The sequence below is a fragment of the Trachypithecus francoisi genome, unplaced genomic scaffold, assembly GCF_009764315.1.
Source record: "Trachypithecus francoisi isolate TF-2019V2 unplaced genomic scaffold, Tfra_2.0 Contig01440, whole genome shotgun sequence".
Taxonomy (NCBI): Eukaryota; Metazoa; Chordata; class Mammalia; order Primates; family Cercopithecidae; genus Trachypithecus; species Trachypithecus francoisi.
Window position 1 is genome coordinate 15,733,658 of NW_022681431.1, and position 17,486 is coordinate 15,751,143.

General features: G+C 40.3%; 1 protein-coding gene across 2 annotated transcripts in view; it reads left to right on the top strand.

The window, feature by feature from the left end:
* The window catches only part of ELP3 (elongator acetyltransferase complex subunit 3), a 117,731-nt gene that overhangs the window by 33,257 nt on the left and 66,988 nt on the right, over positions 1-17,486 (top strand). Inside the window, exons 8-9 of one of the 2 annotated variants that reach the window (XM_033229391.1) lie at positions 4,152-4,313; positions 6,911-7,043. In XM_033229391.1, the coding sequence (XP_033085282.1) occupies positions 4,152-4,313; positions 6,911-7,043 (295 nt within the window). The remainder of the gene's footprint in view (positions 1-4,151; positions 4,314-6,910; positions 7,044-17,486) is intronic. The other variant, XM_033229392.1, reaches the window with a different exon arrangement.

Sequence of the window (17,486 nt, forward strand, 5' to 3'; positions counted from 1 at the left end):
GTCCACAGAGGGAATGTTCTGTAAGCCGTTCAGGAACTTTGGCCTTGAGTTCTTGTGAGAGTTTAAGCAAGACTAGACTCAGGCACATCCAGTTGCAGTAAGGACAGAGGTTTTGAAAGAGGAGCTGCCACGAATTATTCGTAATGAGAGGTGCCCTATCTGATACCACAGCTTCTTGGAGTGAAACAAAAGATAGTTTCCAGAAGATAATACTGAAGAGACTTTAAAATCAGTGTGCTATCTTCCTTCCATCAGTGTCCGCCTGGTTGGGCCCTTAGTGCAAGGAGACGGTGATGATGGATAGTGCTTTTGTCAAAAGGTCGCTTTCTTCTTTCCAGAAATAGAAACATGCTTCCCAAGAAACAATCTAAATCTATTTATATTTCTGCCACTTCTAGCTTTTTGTTCTGTAGTCGTATCTCTCTTTCTTTTTTTTTCTGTAAGTCTTATCCCCCCAGCTAGATCCTTAAGCATGTCTGGGACAAGAACTATTATAGTTTTACTTTCTGAAGAATACCTGGCCTACTGCTAGGCACCTTCTAAGGTTAACTTTTTGCAAGAGGAAAGATAAGCTGTAGATGTATCTAGAGGCTGCTGTTGGAGTGAAGAGAGACCTCCTGTGTTCCCGATTATGCCTAATTCATTTATTCCTTCTTCAAATTTGTAATTTTTTTTTTAATTGACAGAATTTTTAGTGTTGAAGCCTTTTAGCGTCTAGACGTGTTTGAGACTGCCAGCTTTCAGAGGCTTCCTGTCCAGATGGAGAGACAGACATATCCACACATAACAAGGCAGACTACTTGTAGTGTGGGCAGGGTGCTTTGGGAATGGGAGCGCTGAGATCTCACTGGGGGCAGAGGGGTTCTGGGAAGATGTCATCGGGGGAGAAATGTATTGGAGCTCTGTTTTGAAGGCTGATAGCTTTTGGTTTTTGTTTGCTTTTAAATTCCTGGGTTATTGTCCCATTACTCTTCACCCCTGCTCCACAATTTTTAAAAATTCTGTCAGCATAAGGTTTTGGCTTAAGCTATGCTTCAGAGAGAACATTAGCATCTTTTATAGCTGGTGCCATTCCTATGGCATACAGAAAAGCGTAGGATTCAACATAGCCCCATATTGTTGGGCTGTACAGGCTTAAAATGAATCTGTAATACCACAAAAAGAGCAGTAGAATTGGAATGAGAGGATCCCTTTTGAGTCTTGGCTTTGTCTCTCAAGAAGTTGACAGAGTTGCTGCATGCAGAAGAACTTGTAGCCCCCAAGAGTATGGGAGTTGGACTGGGTACTGAAAGAGAGCCATGCTTTGGGATGGCTGTCTAAATGGCACATACTGTTGGATAGCTACCTTAGTGATACAAGGGGATCACATTAATAACAGGCCATAAAATATCAGCTTAGATTGGTTGAAAGCCTGTATGCGCATATTTGCATGTTAAAGAATAGTTATGTTGATATGTTTACATCTCTGTTAAATGAATAGATTTAGTGAGATGTAGGATTAGATATAGTATTATCCAAAAATTTTCATGAGAATACAGTAAGCCTATGGGAAAAATACATTGTTTTGTCATTCAAATTTGATACAAATTTCTGTTTAATTGCTTTTTGGATGAAACTATAATTCTGGAAAGAGGAAATACAGTGAAAGCCTTTTTATAAATATAAAATATTGACTTTTCAAAACCTGAATTGTTTTTTTCTTCCTCCATTTCTGTTAATGCAAAAGGTAATGACATTTCCTGCCTGAGGAAAGACATTTTTGAAATGGAGTTAAATTATTATTTGAGAATAAGGTTTCCTTCTATGGCCTGTACTATATTCTGATGACTTATAAAGAGACCTTGTACAGCAGTGTCCTCTGTATGTCCTTGGTGGGGCCTTTGACATTCTGTGCAATAGGAAGACTAGCTAATAAATTTTCTCTTTCCTCTACACAGATTCCCATTTGTGTAATTGCCTCCCCTCTAGTTGTTCCCAGTGATGTAAGCTACTATTATGCCACTACGCTTGCTAACTTAATGGTATCACTGTTAAGAAATAACTACAGGTTTTTAAAAAATACCAATTGGAATGCCTCATTCTAGGATATTCTCATTTACCTTTAAAAACGTAGTCATTTAGAACTTTTTGCTTTCTGTTTTTTTTTCAACCTTTGTATTGTGTGCCTTCTTCATAGTATATGAATATTTATTTTTATTTGAAAAATGTTTTCCCTCAAACCCAATACTTGATGCTAGAGGAAGGTGTGTTACGTCTCTCCTGTGGCATCATGTACTCCTGTTACTGCGTGCCTTAGTACCCACCTGTTTAAGAGGCACAGGACCTGATGATTCTATTGTTTCAGAGAAGCCAAATTAGTTTAAATCCTGTCTTAGGCAAGATTTGATAAGGTCTGAGCCTTTTTTCTGTCTCATAGTTCATCTTTTAGTTTGAACTACTTGTTTACCTTTAGTCCTGTTGCCTCTGGTAATCCTACCTAAAACCTCGTGGAATACAGAAATAAACAATGCAAAAGAGTTCAAATGTCCAGAATGAAAGACTTGAGAATTTGTTCTCTAGATTGGTGATTCTTAGCTTTCTTAGTTATTATTACCAATAAATAAGTCCGTTTTTATTGACAATTAAGAATGAAAGGTGAACCTCACGGAATTAGTTACAAAAATTACAGAAATTTTATGATTTTTACTTTTCAATAAAGAGCAATGAACTTCTTCAGAAAGAAAGAAAATAAATGGCAATTTTTTTTAAGGCTTCTCTTATCCTCCCCCCAAAATTGAGAACATTGTAGAAGGGTGCATTAAGAAAAATGGTTGGTTCTAAGAATTGAGAGATGCTGGCTGGGTGCAGTGGCTCATGCCCATAATCCCAGCATTTTGGGGGGCTGAGGCAGGCGGATCACTTGAGGTCAGAAGTTCAAGACCAGCCTGGCCAACATAGTGAAACCCCGTCTCTACTAAAACTGCAAAAAGATTAGCTGAGCGTGGTGGCACGCGCCTGTAATCCTAGTTACTTGGGAGGCTGAAGTACGAGAAATGCTTAAACCCAGGAGGTGGAGGTTGCAGTGAGCCAAGATCGCGCCACTGTACTCCAGCCTGGGCAACACAGTGAAACTCTGAATCAAAAAAAAAAAAAAATAGATGTTGAAAAGCAGAGAAGTCTGGGGTCCATACTGAGTTGTCTAAACAGTGTGGTAACTGAAATACAGAGCAAGGACTTTGAAGTCAGGTGGACCCAACTTCAGATCCTGACTCCAATTTTATTAGCTCTGTGCCCTTGAACGCGTTGTTTACTCCCTTTCAACTTCAGTTTCATCACTTGTGAAATGGAGATAATAGGACACACTTCATAGAGCTGGTGGGAGGATTCAGTACTAGAGTGTGTGGCACAGAGCTTGGCCCACAAAAGACTGTAAATGTGAGCTCCTATCCCCTCACTTCACTAGCCTGCTAGCAAGAGACTTACTTCTCTGCCTCTTTGGCCATCATTAAGGCCACTAACTCAAACAGCATGAATCTAAAGTGGTGCTTGCTACTCTGATACGTGATTTTAGTAAAAGACAAAAGTGATTGGTAATTTCGTAAATCATTGCTAAGATTACTAGACTCGGTGGAAAGACTTTTGTGTATATAGAAGACATTTCATCTAAACTATTCCTGTAATCATTACATATACCCTCCCCCCTTTTTTCTTTCATTTAAAATGACTCAAAAATATAGAGTGGGAAATAAATAATGCAGATGGTTTTCACTTATGTGAAAAATGGTTGCTAGGAATTGAAAAATAGGTTTTCACAGTTAAAATCACTGCTTTCAAGGAGATTATGGTTGCAGCTTACTGCAGGAGAATAATAATGATAATGATGATAATAACATTACTATGCTAGCTCAGTCACATCAATCCTATGAGGTGTAGATAGTATATTATCCTCATTTTGCAGATAAAGGAACCGAAGCACAAAGAGGTTAATAGCATCCTCATGTGCATAGTTAGGAAGTAGCAGAGCCAGGATTTGAACTTAGACAGCCTGGTTCCAGAGCCTACACTCTTTACCACTATCTCATGCTAGGAGGACAGAGAGAAGGCAGTTTTTTTGAGAGGGAGTAATGTCTTAAAACCTGCAACAGGTTAATTATTTTAGATTTGCTCTACAGGTATTCTGAGAGAAGCCTCACAAAGTGTATTGGAATTACTATAGAGACCAGACCAGATTACTGCATGAAGCGGCATTTAAGTGATATGTTGACCTATGGCTGCACAAGGCTGGAGATTGGGGTGCAGAGCGTTTATGAAGATGTGGCTAGAGACACCAACAGGTAAGATGGTGGCAGGTGATCTTGCACAAGCCTTCCTCCAGCTTCACCAGTTTTCTCTACATTCATACCCAGCCTTTCTTCCTTCTGACCTTAGGGGAAGAAGCATGGGTATTCCTCCTTTTCGAAGTTCTTTCTTCTGTCTATCCTCTTACTTCCATCCCCTCTTTCCCTCATTTTCAGTTTTTCTCTAGTGACTCTTTTCCAGCAGCCTGTAAACATGCTCATCTGTCTCCCTTTTCTTGTCCTAAGCAGCCTTGTCCATATAGAAAGCAGGGGAGAGGACTCAGGGTTAGTAGTTTAAAGCAGGAGAGAAGGCCAAAAACAAAGAAAAGAGTGAGTAAAAAGAACATCAGGGTAATGTTGAAGAGATTCATTTTTGTGGAGCAGATACCAACTAGCAAAAAGTATGGTGATGCCATGGTTGTTAACTTTGAGAAATTTGGGACTGCAAGGAAATAAGAGTTGTTAGAGCTTTATTATGCTCCCTCTAGAAATATATCTTTTAGTTGAAAAGAAAATGCCCGTGAAAGGTTTGCCCGTGAAAGGTTAACTGTATAAGGAGCTTCACAGTTAATTGCTAAATTAGTGGAGTAGGGGAGACAATTGAGAGTTTATTAGGCAGCTGAGATGATTGACCAAGAATTGTAATGGTGGGCTTCGGAGGAAGGATGTGTTGAGTTGGATGTTAAAGGCCCCTTTATTCTGTAGGGATTCGGTAGATGTGGTTGGTGTTGTGCCAGGAGAAGGAAGCAGAGGGGAACTAGGGAGACAAGCACTGATCAGCATCTTAGAAACAACCAAGAGGAATGCCAGGCCGAGGAGGATGGAATTTTCCCTTAAGGAATAGAGATCTGTTGAATATTTTTTAGCATGGGGAAGAATCTCATGGATATAATGTTTAAGAAAGAGTAACTGAATAGGATGCTCTTATGTGGGAAAAGGCTTCAACTAGGGAAACTGTGGAGTGGTGTAGCCTTCAAGGGCTGTGCTAGAGAGACACCTGTGCAGATGGAGGGGAAGGTGAAGCTTTCTGAAGAATATGACATCTGAGTTGAGACTTCATGGAAGAGTCTGAGTTCGTCAGGTGCAGAAGATGAAGATTGAGGCAGAAAGAACATATGAACAAACTCCTGGAGATGGGAGTGCGTGGCACATTTGGGGAATTTGGAGTGGCTTAGTTGGGTTAGAATGTGAGATAGGAGAATGATAAGAGATAAGGCTGAAAAGCAAACAAAGGGCCCGATTATTAGGGGCCTGAAGAGTCAGCCCAGGGAGGCTGGACATTAATCCAGCGGAGCAAGCCACCAGCAGGCTGAAAGCTACAATGTGATGGAGCATATCTGCAGCTTAGAAAGATGCCTTAGTTACAGTGTAAGGGGCAGGTCAGAGAAGAGCAAGTTGGAAGGGAGATCGGGTACGAGGCTGTTACAGAAATTAAGCAGGAAATACAGATGTCCTGGAAAGAAGTGAATGGTGGTGCTTGGTGACTGACTGGAAGTGAGGATAAGAGAGAATGGGAAGTCAAGGAGGCTTGGAGAGAACATAGGTTTCATTTGGCTACACTAAGGTTCAGGTACCTGTAGAATAGCCAAGTGAAGGTTGACTTTAGAGCAGGACTAGGCAATAGACAATTCAGCAGTGGTCAAAATGTTCTGTGCCTGCAACCAAGTTTTCCATTTTAATTCTTCTAAATATAAATTTTAATAACCACACGTGCCTAGTGGCTGTTATTTTAAATAGTGCTGCTTTAAAGTATTGGTTATTTGGGTTTGGAATTCAGGAGACAGGCCTGGCCTTGTCCTAGGAATTGGGAAGTCATTAGCAAAAAGAGATTAGAAATTGAAGTCATGGAAATGGATGGGAGCATTCTGAGAGAGTGAGATGGAGTCTGTGGTTTTTAGGATCCTTCTGCCGTGAATGGGAACACCTTGGTGGCGGAAGGATTGCCACAAGGCTTCAGTCTAGTTGCCCAAAACTATTATTAGGACTTGTTTCCTGCTGGATGTGGCTCTAGAATGCTAAATTAAGATGATTTATCCACGTGACCCCAAATGACTCTGCCTTCTCACTAAGTCATTCTCTCTCTCTACTGTTTTTTAAGGCTCCTCCAAACCCACCAGTGAAATCTATTTTGTCTTATAGGTTTCAGTCTTCCTCTCTGTCTACAAATAATTTCACAAGATCTTTAAAGGAAAGAACATAGCAGCTTGCTGCTTCTGCATGGTTTTGAGCTTTTAATTTTTAATACAGATACTTACATTCATAAGCTTATTTTGACTGGTGATGCTAAACCAAATAATTTTAATACACCTTAACTTTTGCTACCCCAGTGCTTTACTTTCAAGACTTTGAGTAGATGCGTAAGGGAATTTCTGAGAAATATCTCAGAAATAAAGTTATTTACTTCCAGGCCTCTGAGAGGTGGGGATGTAAAAAATAACTTTCTGAGGTGTCTTTTCCCCCAGCCATATGATTTTGGTTATGGAATTTCTGTTACCTGTCTCAGAGATTGTTTTCCCCCGTTCCTTGTGTTAACTTTGTCACCTATTTACACAAATAGGTAGTGATTTTCACAGGTAGTGATTTTCTTTCCTTAGGGGTCACACTGTGAAGGCAGTGTGTGAGTCATTTCACCTGGCCAAAGATTCCGGTTTCAAAGTGGTGGCGCATATGATGCCTGACCTGCCAAATGTGGGACTAGAGAGAGACATTGAACAGTTCACAGTAAGTGTGGCTTCAGCCAGGCGCGTTCAGAATGCCTCTGCATGTTTCTTATCCCATCTGCTCTTGTTGCCTGTTTACTGATGTTTTCCATTGTTAAACAAATGCATCCTTATTATAGAATACTAGAAACACAGTAGGGTAAGGGACATCACCCACAGCCCCATCAGACAAAACTCTTAACATTTTAATGGATTCTTTCCAAGATTTTTCTATGTTTAGGCTTTTTTGAGGGTGAGGTTGTCTCTGCAAATGTAACACAGACATACAAATATATATGACATAGAAAATTATTGTAATAATTTTTTCACTTAACATTATAACAAACGTTTATCCATGTTGTGGCATTGTCGCTGTTAACATGTTAACATATTTAAATGGCTTTTTAATTTATTTATTTATTTTTTCCTTTTTTTTTTATTATTTAAGTTCTAGGGTACATATGCATAACATGCAGGTTTGTTACATATGTATACTTGTGCCATGTTGGTGTGCTGCACCCATCAACTCGTCAGCACCCATCAATTCGTCATTTACATCAGGTATAACTCCCAATGCAAACCCTCCCCCCTCCCCCCTCCACATGATAGGCCCTGGTGTGTGATGTTCCCCTTCCTGAGACCAAGTGATCTCATTGTTCAGTTCCCACCTATGAGTGAGAACATGCGGTGTTTCGTTTTCTGTTCTTGTGATAGTTTGCTAAGAATGATGGTTTCCAGCTGCATCCATGTCCCTACAAAGGATGCAAACTCATCCTTTTTTATGGCTGCATAATATTCCATGGTGTATATGTGCCACATTTTCTTCATCCAGTCTGTCACAGATGGACATTTGGGTTGATTCCAAGTCTTTGCTATTGTGAATAGTGCCGCAATAAACATACGTGTGCATGTGTCTTTATAGCAGCATGATTTATAATCCTTTGGGTATATACCCAGTAGTGGGATGGCTGGGTCATATGGTACATCTAGTTCTAGATCTTTGAGGAATTGCCATACTGTTTTCCATAATGGTTGAACTAGTTTACAATCCCACCAACAGTGTAAAAGTGTTCCTATTTCTCCACATCCTCTCCAGCACCTACCTGTTGTTTCCTGACTTTTTAATGATTGCCATTCTAACTGGTGTGAGATGGTATCTCATTGTGGTTTTGATTTGCATTTCTCTGATGGCGAGTGATGATGAGCATTTTTTCATGTGTCTGTTGGTTGTATGAATGTCTTCTTTTGAGAAATGTCTGTTCATATCCTTTGCCCACTTTTTGATGGGGTTGTTTGTTTTTTTCTTGTAAATTTGTTTGAGTTCTTTGTAGGTTCTGGATATCAGCCGTTTGTCAGATGAGTAGATTGCAAAAATTTTCTCCCATTCTGTAGGTTGCCTGTTCACTGTGATGGTAGTTTCTTTTGCTGTGCAGAAGCTCTTTAGTTTAATTAGATCCCATTTGTCAATTTTGGCTTTTGCTACCGTTGCTTTTGGTGTTGTAGACATGAAGTCCTTGCCCATGCCTATGTCCTGAATGATACTACCTAGGTTTTCTTCTAGGGTTTTTATGGTATTAGGTCTAACATTTAAGTCTCTAATCCATCTTGAATTAATTTTCGTATAAGGAGTAAGGAAGGATCCAGTTTCAGCTTTCTACTTATGGCTAGCCATTTTCCCAGCACCATTTATTAAATAGGGAATCCTTTCCCCATTTCTTGTTTCTCTCAGGTTTGTCAAAGATCAGACGGCTGTAGATGTGTGGTATTATTTCTGAGGACTCTGTTCTGTTCCATTGGTCTATATCTCTGTTTTGGTACCAGTACCATGCTGGTTTGGTTACTGTAGCCTTGTAGTATAGTTTGAAGTCAGGTAGCATGATGCCTCCAGCTTTGTCCTTTTGACTTAGGATTGTCTTGGCAATGCGGGCTCTTTTTTGGTTCCATATGAACGTTAAAGCAGTTTTTTCCAATTCTGTGAAGAAAGTCATTGGTAGCTTGATGGGGATGGCATTGAATCTATAAATAGCCTTGGGCAGTATGGCCATTTTCACGATATTGATTCTTCCTATCCATGAGCATGGTATGTTCTTCCATTTGTTTGTGTCCTCTTTTATTTCACTGAGCAGTGGTTTGTAGTTCTCCTTGAAGAGGTCCTTTGCATCCCTTGTAGGTTGGATTCCTAGGTATTTTATTCTCTTTGAAGCAATTGTGAATGGAAGTTCATTCATGATTTGGCTCTCTGTTTGTCTGTTACTGGTGTATAAGAATGCTTGTGATTTTTGCACATTATTTTGTATCCTGAGACTTTGCTGAAGTTGCTTATCAGCTTAAGGAGATTTTGGGCTGAGACGATGGGGTTTTCTAATATACAATCATGTCATCTGCAAACAGGGACAATTTGACTTCTTCTTTTCCTAACTGAATACCCTTGATTTCTTTCTCTTGCCTGATTGCCCTAGCCAGAACTTCCAATACTATGTTGAATAAGAGCGGTGAGAGAGGGCATCCCTGTCTTGTGCCAGTTTTCAAAGGGAATTTTTCCAGTTTTTGCCCATTCAGTATGATATTGGCTGTGGGTTTGTCATAAATAGCTCTTATTATTTTGAGGTACGTTCCATCAATACCGAATTTATTGAGTGTTTTTAGCATGAAGGGCTGTTGAATTTTGTCAAAAGCCTTTTCTGCATCTATTGAGATAATCATGTGGTTTTTGTCTTTGGTTCTGTTTATATGCTGGATTACATTTATTGATTTGCGAATGTTGAACCAGCCTTGCATCCCAGGGATGAAGCCCACTTGATCATGGTGGATAAGCTTTTTGATGTGCTGCTGAATCCGGTTTGCCAGTATTTTATTGAGGATTTTTGCATCGATGTTCATCAGGGATATTGGTCTAAAATTCTCTTTTTTTGTTGTGTCTCTGCCAGGCTTTGGTATCAGGATGATGTCGGCCTCATAAAATGAGTTAGGGAGGATTCCCTCTTTTTCTATTGATTGGAATAGTTTCAGAAGGAATGGTACCAGCTCCTCCTTGTACCTCTGGTAGAATTCAGCTGTGAATCCATCTGGTCCTGGACATTTTTTGGTTGGTAGGCTATTAATTATTGCCTCAATTTCAGAGCCTGCTATTGGTCTATTTAGGGATTCAACTTCTTCCTGGTTTAGTCTTGGAAGAGTGTAAGTGTCCAGGAAATTATCCATTTCTTCTAGATTTTCTAGTTGATTTGCATAGAGGTGTTTATAGTATTCTCTGATGGTAGTTTGTATTTTTGTGGGGTCGGTGGTGATATCCCCTTTATCATTTTTTATTGCGTCTATTTGATTCTTCTCTCTTTTCTTCTTTATTAGTCTTGCTAGCGGTCTGTCAATTTTGTTGATCTTTTCAAAAAACCAACTCCTGGATTCATTGATTTTTTGGAGGGCTTTTTGTGTCTCTATCTCCTTCAGTTCTGCTCTGATCTTAGTTATTTCTTGCCTTCTCCTAGCTTTTGAATGTGTTTGCTCTTGCCTCTCTAGTTGTTTTAATTGTGATGTTAGAGTGTCAATTTTAGATCTTTCTTGCTTTCTCTTGTGGGCATTTAGTGCTATAAATTTCCCTCTACACACTGCTTTAAATGTGTCCCAGAGATTCTGGTATGTTGTATCTTTGTTCTCATTGGTTTCAAAGAACATCTTTATTTCTGCCTTCATTTTGTTGTGTACCCAGTAGACATTCAGGAGCAGGTTGTTCAGTTTCCATGTAGTTGAGTGGTTTTGATTGAGTTTCTTAGTCCTGAGTTCTAGTTTGATTTCACTGTGGTCTGAGAGACAGTTTGTTATAATTTCTGTTCTTTGACATTTGCTGAGGAGTGCTTTACTTCCAATTATGTGGTCAATTTTGGAATAAGTGCAATGTGGTGCTAGAAGAATGTATATTCTGTTGATTTGGGGTGGAGAGTTCTATAGATGTCTATTAGGTCCACTTGGTGCAGAGATGAGTTCAATTCCTGGATATCCTTGTTAACTTTCTGTCTCGTTGATCTGTCTAATGTTGACAGTGGAGTGTTGAAGTCTCCCATTATTATTTTATGGGAGTCTAAGTCTCTTTGTAAGTCTCTAAGGACTTACTTTATGAATCTGGGTGCTCCTGTATTGGGTGCATATATATTTAGGAGAGTTAGCTCTTCCTGTTGAATTGATCCCTTTACCATTATGTAATGGCCTTCTTTGTCTCTTTTGATCTTTGATGGTTTAAAGTCTGTTTTATTAGAGCCTAGTATTGCAACCTCTGCTTTTTTTTGTTCTCCATTTGCTTGGTAGATCTTCCTCCATCCCTTTATTTTGAGCCCATGTATGTCTCTGCATGTGAGATGAGTCTCCTGAATACAGCAGACTGATAGGTCTTGACTCTTTATCCAGTTTGCCAGTCTGTGTCTTTTAATTGGAGCATTTAGTCCATTTACATTTAAGGTTAATATTGTTATGTGTGAACTTGATCCTGCCATTATGATATTAACTGGTTATTTTGCTCGTTATTTGATGCAGTTTCTTCCTAGCCTCGATGGTCTTTACATTTTGGCATGTTTTTGCAATGGCTGGTACCGGTTGTTCCTTTTGATGTTTAGGGCTTCCTTCAGGGTCTCTTGTAAGGCAGGCCTGGTGGTGACAAAATCTCTAAGCATTTGCTTATCTGTAAAGGATTTTATTTCTCCTTCACTTAATGAAACTTAGTTTGGCTGGATATGAAATTCTCGATTGAAAATTCTTTTCTTTAAGAATGTTGAATATTGGCCCCCACTCTCTTCTGGCTTGTAGAGTTTCTGCCGAGAGGTCTGCTGTTAGTCAGATGGGCTTCCCTTTGTGGGTAACCCGACCTTTCTCTCTGGCTGCCCTTAAGATTTTTTCCTTCATTTCAATTTTGGTGAATCTGGCAATTATGTGTCTTGGAGTTGCTCTTCTTGAGGAGTATCTTTGTGGTGTTCTCTGTATTTCCTGAATTTGAATGTTGGCCTGCCCTACTAGGTTGGGGAAGTTCTCCTGGATGATATCCTGAAGAGTTTTTCCAGCTTGGTTCCATTTTCCCCCTCACTTTCAGGCACCCCAATCAGACGTAGATTTGGTCTTCTTACATAATCCCATACTTCTTGCAGGCTTTGTTCATTTCTTTTTCTTCTTTTTTCTTTTGGTTTCTCTTCTCGCTTCATTTCATTCATTTGATCCTCAGTCGCTGATACTCTTTCTTCCAGTTGATCGAGTTGGTTACTGAAGCTTGTGCATTTGTCACGTATTTCTCGTGTCATGGTTTTCATCTCTGTCATTTCGTTTATGACCTTCTCTGCATTAATTATTCTAGCTGTCAATTCTTCCACTCTTTTTTCAAGATTTTTTGTTTCTTTGCGCTGGGTACGTAATTCCTCCTTTAGCTCTGAGAAGTTTGATGGACTGAAGCCTTCTTCTCTCATCTCGTCAAAGTCATTCTCTGACCAGCTTCGATCCGTTGCTGGCGATGAGCTGCGCTCTTTTGCAGGGGGAGATGCGCTCTTATTTTTTGAATTTCCAGCTTTTCTGCCCAGCTTCTTCCCCATCTTTGTGGTTTTATCTGCCTCTGGTCTTTGATGATGGTGACGTACTGATGGGGTTTTGGTATAGGTGTCCTTCCTGTTTGATAGTTTTCCTTCTAACAGTCAGGACCCTCAGCTGCAGGTCTGTTGGAGATTGCTTGAGGTCCACTCCACACCCTGTTTGCCTGGGTATCAGCAGCAGAGATTGCAGAAGATAGAATATTGCTGAACAGCGAGTGTACCTGTCTGATTCTTACTTTGGAAGCTTCCTCTCGGGTGTACTCCACCCTGTGAGGTGTGGGGTGTCAGACTGCCCCTAGTGGGGGATGTCTCCCAGTTAGGCTACTCAGGGGTCCGGGACCCACCTGAGCAGGCAGTCTGTCCCTTCTCAGATCTCAACCTCCGTGTGGGGAGATCCACTGCTCTCTTCAAAGCTGTCAGACAGCATCGTTTGCATCTGCAGAGGTTTCTGCTGCTTTTTTTGTTGTTGTTGTTTAGCTGTGCCCTGTCCCCAGAGGTGGAGTCTACAGAGACAGGCAGGTTTCCTTGAGCTGCTGTGAGCTCCACCCAGTTCGAGCTTCCCAGCGGCTTTGTTTACCTACTTAGGCCTCAGCAATGGCAGGCGCCCCTCCCCCAGCCTCGCTGCTGCCTTGCGGTTAGATGGCAGACTGCTGTGCTAGCAATGAGGGAGGCTCCATGGCTGTGGGACCTTCCCAGCCAGGTGTGGGATATAATCTCCTGGTGTGCCCGTTTGCTTAAAGCACAGTATTGGGGTGGGAGTTACCCGATTTTCCAGGTGTTGTGTGTCTCAGTTCCCCTGGCTAGGAAAAGGGATTCCCTTCCCCCTTGCACTTCCCAGGTGAGGCGATGCCTCGCCCTGCTTCAGCGCTCGCTGGTCGGGCTGCAGCAGCTGACCAGCACCGATTGTCCGGCACTCCCTAGTGAGATGACCCCAGTACCTTAGTTGAAAATGCAGAAATCACCGGTCTTCTGTGTCGTTTGCGCTGGGAGTTGGAGACTGGAGCTGTTCCTATTTGGCCATCTTGCTCCGCCCCCGGCTTTTTAATTTAATATGCCATATCTTGCTTAACCCCTTGCAAGTTTTTCAGAATAAGGTATTACTGGTTTTTTAATATTATTTTGAAAACACTGCAGGTAAATGAGTTTATGTGTATAATTTTTTGTCGTATTTAGGTTAATCTGTTTATGATAAATTCCATGGAGTAGAATTATCAGGTAAAGGTAGAAACATTTTAAGAATCTCACTCTATTAATAAGTTGCTTTGCAGAGAGTTATAACAATTTATACTCATTTCAGCAGAGTTTTTCTTCACAAATAATTCTCTCCTGTTTATTTTCTATATATGCTTATACATGCACACACACATATGTACATATATTTTACTCTTTGCTAGTTTGATCGAGAAAAGTGCCATTTTAACTTGCATTTTGAAATTGTGATAATACATTTTTCAAGTTTGTATTTACTAATTACATTTCTTTCGTATTTTTGGAATTGTGTGTTTTTATCCTCTGACTCATTACTCTATTGGGATAAGAATATTTTTAATATTAGTTTATATGAACTTTTTAGGTAAGGAGATTATGGACTCATTGTTTTTTATATTTGTTTCAAATATTTTACTTAACCCGTTATTGACCTTTTAGTTGTGCTTCCATTAAGTCGATCTTTTTTTTTTCTTCTTCTAATGCTTCTAAGCGTAGAACTATCTTTCTGTTCTTTGAATTTTCACTGTGGGTTGTTTTATTGTTATTTTAACCCTCACAGTTTCTTGATCCATGTTAACTTTGTTGTGGGAAATGAGATTGGTCAGGCCTTTTGTTTTTCTTCAGATTCTCAGATAGGGCAAGTGTGTTTTAGGGATATCCTTTTATTGAAGGTGATGACAATGTTTGTTAAGTTATTTCATCTGTAAAAGTACTTTTAATTTGCTCTGTTTAGAAAAATGCAGTTCACCATGTCTTATTTGTGAAGTTAATAATTCTTTCCTCTCAAGAAGTTTACTTTTATTATTTTTTAAGTTGGTGAACTGCACCTGAGGACCTGTTTATGAGATAACATTATTTCACAGATATCCCTCTTCGTAATTCCCCCACACTGGCTGTGTAATAGATTGTGAGTCTGGTATCCTCCCCTCAGTAACTAATAGCCAGGTGCTCAGAAACCAGGCCAAAAAGGCACCTGAAACACATATTGTTATTATTATTATTACTACTATTTTAATACTTTAAGTTCTACGGTACATGTGCACAACGTGCAGGTTTGTTACATATATATACATGTGCCATGTTGGTGTGCTGCACCCATCAACTTGTCATTTACATTAGGTATTTCTCCTAATGCTATCCCTCTGCCTGCCCCCCATCCCACGACAGGCTCCAGGGTATGATGTTCCCCGCCCTGTGTCCAAGTGTGAAACACACTTTTCTTTAGCACAGCTCCTAGATGGACCAGTAGGATAGCCAGAACTCATAAAGTGTAAGTGCTCCTGAAAAATACAGTATGTTTCATACTGTAGCAAGCCATAGCAAACAGCTGAGTCTTGCTATGTATTTTCCTTGGTGTCTTCAACGTAAGGAATAGTTCAGTAATAATAATGAAAGGACTACCCTTCCTGTAAACAGATTTATTCACTTGTTTGTAATCTTTGCAGGGAAACACACAGGGAATATGAGTGGATCATATTTCTTTTCTAACTGCGTCGTAGTAAAGTAACAGAAGGGAGCTAAAATGAAAAATATGAGTTCTTTCTAGAAGAATTCTCTACAAATTAAATTGTTTTAAAATAAATAATTTTTAGAAATTGATAAGAGGCAAACAGCTCAGTAGGAAAATGGGCAAAAAAACTTGAACAAGCATTTCACAAAAGAGAATATTCAAATAGCCAATAGACCTATCAAAAAGTTCTCAAAGTAATTAATCTTCAAAGAAGTGAAATTTAAAACTACAATTGGTTTCTCAGTTTTCTGTAGCACCTTGGTCTTGTATTATGGATGTAATTTATCGCTGAAGAAATTTATTACAGATATTTTTTATACATTTTATTTTTCTTTATGCAATGCCTCTGTTTCCTCCAAGTGCCTTTTTTTCCTTTTTGTTTTGGTTGGCCCCTTAATGTCCTAGGCTTTCCCCAAATTTATGATGATCTTCAGTCAATTTCTTATGCCTTTTTTTTTTTTTTTTTTTTTGAGATGGAGTCTCGCATTGTCACCTGGCTGGAGTGCAATGGCGCAATCTCAGCTCACTGCAGCCTCTGCCTCCCGGGTTCAAGCAATTCTCCTGCCTCAGCCTCCTGAGTAGCTGGAATTACAGGTGCCTGCCATCATGCCTGGCTAATTTTTTGTATTTTTAGTAGAGAGTGGTTTCACCATGTTGACCAGGCTGGTCTCGAACTCCTGACCTCGTTACCCACCTGCCTTGGCCTCCCAAAGCGCTCGGATTACAGGCGTGAGCCACTGCGCCTGGCCTAAAGCAATTTCTTATGCTTTTAAGAGTAGGGGATTGAAAAACCGGATGGCAAGGCCTGTGTGCCTAGCTTGCAGGTGTGCTTCACTGAAGAATGCTCTTTTAGCAATAAGCTCTCCTTTCTTTAGGGGATTCCTGAATGTCAGTATGGTGAACTCTTATGTAGAGCCATTTGATTCATCCAGAGATGAACTCTCCAACTTCCTGCTTTGGGCTGGGTGGCCTGGGTATATCTCAGGAAGTTGGTTGCTGACATCCAGAGAGTGGGGTGGAGAGTCCACCAGTCTATGTGCTGGCTTTTCCCTGTTTTCAGCCTTGGTCTTCATGTAGACTTTCCTTTGTACCTGGAATCTCAGAGCCCGGAGGCTTTCCAGTTTCTCCAGGGACTAAACGTTCTCATCTGCCTGTTCAGGAAAGGCTAAGGGTTAACAGATAATTTCCTCTATGTACACACTTGATCCAGTACCCCTGTTTTTATTTCCATGTCTCTCCGCTGTCCTGCCCAGTTCTTGGTACCTCTGATCCGTGAGCCTTTCTGGGACTCGGCAGTGCGATTGAGCAGGGCTTTCGTTTCTGTCTCCTTTTGCTGTTTTCTTTACTTGCAAAGTCATTCACAAGCCTTCCTAGTTTCTGTCTTTGAAGAATATGTTGCCATCTTGGGTCTCTTCCTTGCCTCCTTTCTAGTCCTCTTTGTTATTCTGGGTTTATACTTTTTAAAAAAATTCTTTCCTGTTCCTTTTCTTTTTTATTTCTTTTGAGACGAAGTCTCGCTCTGTCGCCCGGGCTGGAGTGCAGTGGTGAGATCTTGGCTCACTGCAACCTCCGCCTCCCGTGTTCAAGCGATTCTTGTGCCTCAGCCTCCTAAATAGCTGGGATTATAGGCACGCACCACCACATCCAGCTAATTTTTGTATTTTTAGTAGAGACGGGGTTTCACCATGTTGGCCAGGCTGGTCTCGAACTCCTAACCTCAGGTACCTGATTTGCCTGCCCCGGCCTCCCAAAGTGCTGGGATTACAGGTGTGAGCCACCGCGCCTGGCCCCTGTTACTTTAGTGTGGTTTTGGAGGGAAAGAAAAACATTTGTTTTAATTCTCTAGTGTAACCAAAAATTGAGAACCAATCAGTTTTCATTCTTTCCAAAGGAATGTATCAGTCCATATGTCTCCGAAACTTATTTTACAAGCACCAGAAGTACCTTTCTAAATCCCATGTTCAAATGTGGATTCAGACTGGGTGGACAATGGCTTCCATACGTGCTCTTTGTGGAATGGCTGCAGAATATTTATTAAAGACCTGATGATTCTTTAAAATACATATGTTATAGGAAAATCACACAATTACAGAAGAAGATCTCTGAAACTAAATAGTACATAAAGAATACAGCATTTAAGAACATGACAGATGTCAATGAGAGATGGAAAGGTCTATCGTTACATTTCTTT